This window comes from Littorina saxatilis, unplaced genomic scaffold (assembly GCF_037325665.1).
Source record: "Littorina saxatilis isolate snail1 unplaced genomic scaffold, US_GU_Lsax_2.0 scaffold_511, whole genome shotgun sequence".
Classification (NCBI taxonomy): domain Eukaryota; kingdom Metazoa; phylum Mollusca; class Gastropoda; order Littorinimorpha; family Littorinidae; genus Littorina; species Littorina saxatilis.
Genome location: NW_027129443.1, coordinates 85,001 through 87,500, shown reverse-complemented (window position 1 = coordinate 87,500; position 2,500 = coordinate 85,001). Strand labels below are relative to the sequence as shown.

At 44.7% G+C, this 2,500-nt stretch overlaps 1 protein-coding gene across 1 annotated transcript in view; it reads right to left on the bottom strand.

Moving 5' to 3' along the window:
• The window catches only part of LOC138957725 (uncharacterized), a gene marked incomplete at its 3' end in the record, with an annotated part of 5,297 nt that extends 3,244 nt beyond the window's left edge, over positions 1–2,053 (bottom strand). Inside the window, exon 1 of the mRNA XM_070328785.1 lies at positions 1,954–2,053. Coding sequence (XP_070184886.1) covers positions 1,954–1,989 — 36 coding nt within the window. The remainder of the gene's footprint in view (positions 1–1,953) is intronic.
• Between the last annotated feature and the right edge of the window lie 447 nt (positions 2,054–2,500).

Here is a 2,500-nt window from a genome sequence, read left to right as displayed (position 1 = left end):
CGAGACTCAGTGATGATGGATTATGGTAACCATAGATTATCCAGAATAATCACCTCCTGATTGAAAAGAGAGAGAGTGATCTGCCCCTGGCTACCAGCGAGCAGCGAGATTTTGAGCTCTCCCTTTTTTCATCCAAAAGTTCTTCCTTCGTTCCTATATGATGGACATTCCAGGACTACCAGTTGCCTTAGAGTCAGTTCTGCAGACTCTGGCCATGAAGTGCTCCCTGTCTTCATGGGACGTGCACGGCAAGGGGAAAACAACGACACTCGTCTTGAGATGGGACAGTGACTCAGCATCCGCCATTGGGAAACCCGAACCAGTCACTTTTGCACGCTACCGACGCAAGTCACCGAGCGAACTCAGGCGAGACACGCAGCGTGCGGCGACAAGACAACATCAGGTCAAAGGTCAGTCACACGACGTAAACATAAACAGTGACAGCATTACAAGTGTGGAACAAAACGCTGAGTCCGGTGTTGTTGACAATGTGTTTGAGACCCCACCCAGTCAGACGGCACAGCGCCCTGATTACAACAACACCGACAATTACACGCAGGAACCGCCTGATTCTGCAATGGATCAAGACCCTGACACAGATAAAACGTTGTGTGACACCAGCGACACGGATTCAGAGAACGACGAGTTCCTTCAGTATTGGGAAGATCGGCGCGATACTGTAACCCATTATTGTCTTCACTCAAGCCTAAGGAAAGAGAGGCAGTCTTAGAGTGTGCCGTGACACCTGTTGTGAGAAAAGTTGTCCTTGATCATCGCTATGGACACCACTGTCTGTATGCATTGACTGACCGGATGGTGTTTCAGTATGGACTGAGAGAAGGTGTTGTGGACAACTGGTTTTATTTTACTGAAGAAACTGAAGACACTGATCTACAATACAGCATTATCCTTAGCTGTCTCAGACGATGGTGCGATGTTGACCCGCTTAGGTACGCCGATCAGATAGAAAGAATGAAACAACACATCGAGGCGTGTTGCCATGTCATGCTAGACTGCAGTGGCACACAGTGATGGTGAGCCGACCACGCCTACATAACACGCCTGACGCTGCTGACGGACACGGACTTCACGGACTTCACGTTCCACCAGGAACACTCTGCTTCGTTGACCCAGATCTACACTATTCGCTTTGTTGAACTTTCCCCAACTGTGCCTTCGTGAAATATATATCGAGAAAAAACTTTGTTGACAAACAATCGAACAATCAACAATAACATGGCATACCATGCTATACGACTAACGATACGCATGTTATCGTTGTCCTGTCGCGTTTCGTTCTTTTTCATTTTCTTTTCTTTTTTTCCTTTTGCTTTCTTTCTCTTGTCGAAAAGGTTGTAAGCTGAAAGAATTATAAAAAAAAAATATTAAAAAAAAGAATAATCACCTCCTCAGCTAAGAGAGACAAAGAGGCAGGTCATGGGATAAGATACGTTATCGTATTGTATAAACACATCCACTCCTTGCTAGGTGGTCCATGCACGTTGACGATACATACGTTCACACAGTCCTGTGAGGCTTAACTCATGGAATTTCGGGCTGCTTCTCGTTCATGGTTATTGTTTATGTGTAGTGTTAATTTCTTTTGTGCTTTGGAGTTTCGTTCTTGCTCTTGCGTGCACCTCGAAGGTGTTAAGACTTCGAAGTTAGTTTGTGCAAACATTGACTGGGGACAGCGATTTTCATCGCCGAAACTGTGGGTCGAATTCACTGCGTCAGTGACTAATATATTTTCGGAACCAGATAGGCTATATTCATGTTAATACGATGACAGGTACACCAGTGACACACTCGACAGCATATAAGGTTGACACAGTTATGTCTCTATGGTAGCAAAGACAAAAGCTAACAGTTAATACATACTGGAACAACAACAACAACAACACAATACTCTTTAGCCATGGCTAATTTATAGACAAAAAAAGTCAAACGTACGTGTGCAGTGACCGCTGGTCCTGTCACATCCTCCATCACAGTTCACGTCACAGGGAGAGGAACAGTTTGGTCCGTAGAAGCCTTCCGGGCAAACTAAACCTAGTTGCATTTCAAACATTTGTTACTCAAACATTCAGAAACAAGGTATGCATGCACTCGAACTCAAACGCAAACTCGACAACTTTATTCAGGAAGGATAATAGCATTAGGTCTCTCTCTCTCTCTCTCTCTCTCTCTCTCTCTCTCTCTCTCTCTCTCTCTCTCTCTTTCTCTCTCTTTCTATCTCTTTCTCTCTCTTTCTATCTCTCTCTTTCTCTCTCTCTGGATCTCTCTCTGGATCTCTCTTTCTCTCTCTCTCTCTCTCTTTCTCTCTTTCTCTCTCTCTCTCTCTCTTTCTCTCTCTTTCTATCTCTCCTTCTCTCTCTCTCTCTCTCTCTCTCTCTCTCTCTCTCTCTCTCTCTCTCTCTCTCTCTCTCTTTCTCTCTCTTTCTATCTCTTTCTCTCTCTCTCTCTCTCTCTCTTTCTTTCTCTCTCTCTCTCTCTCTTT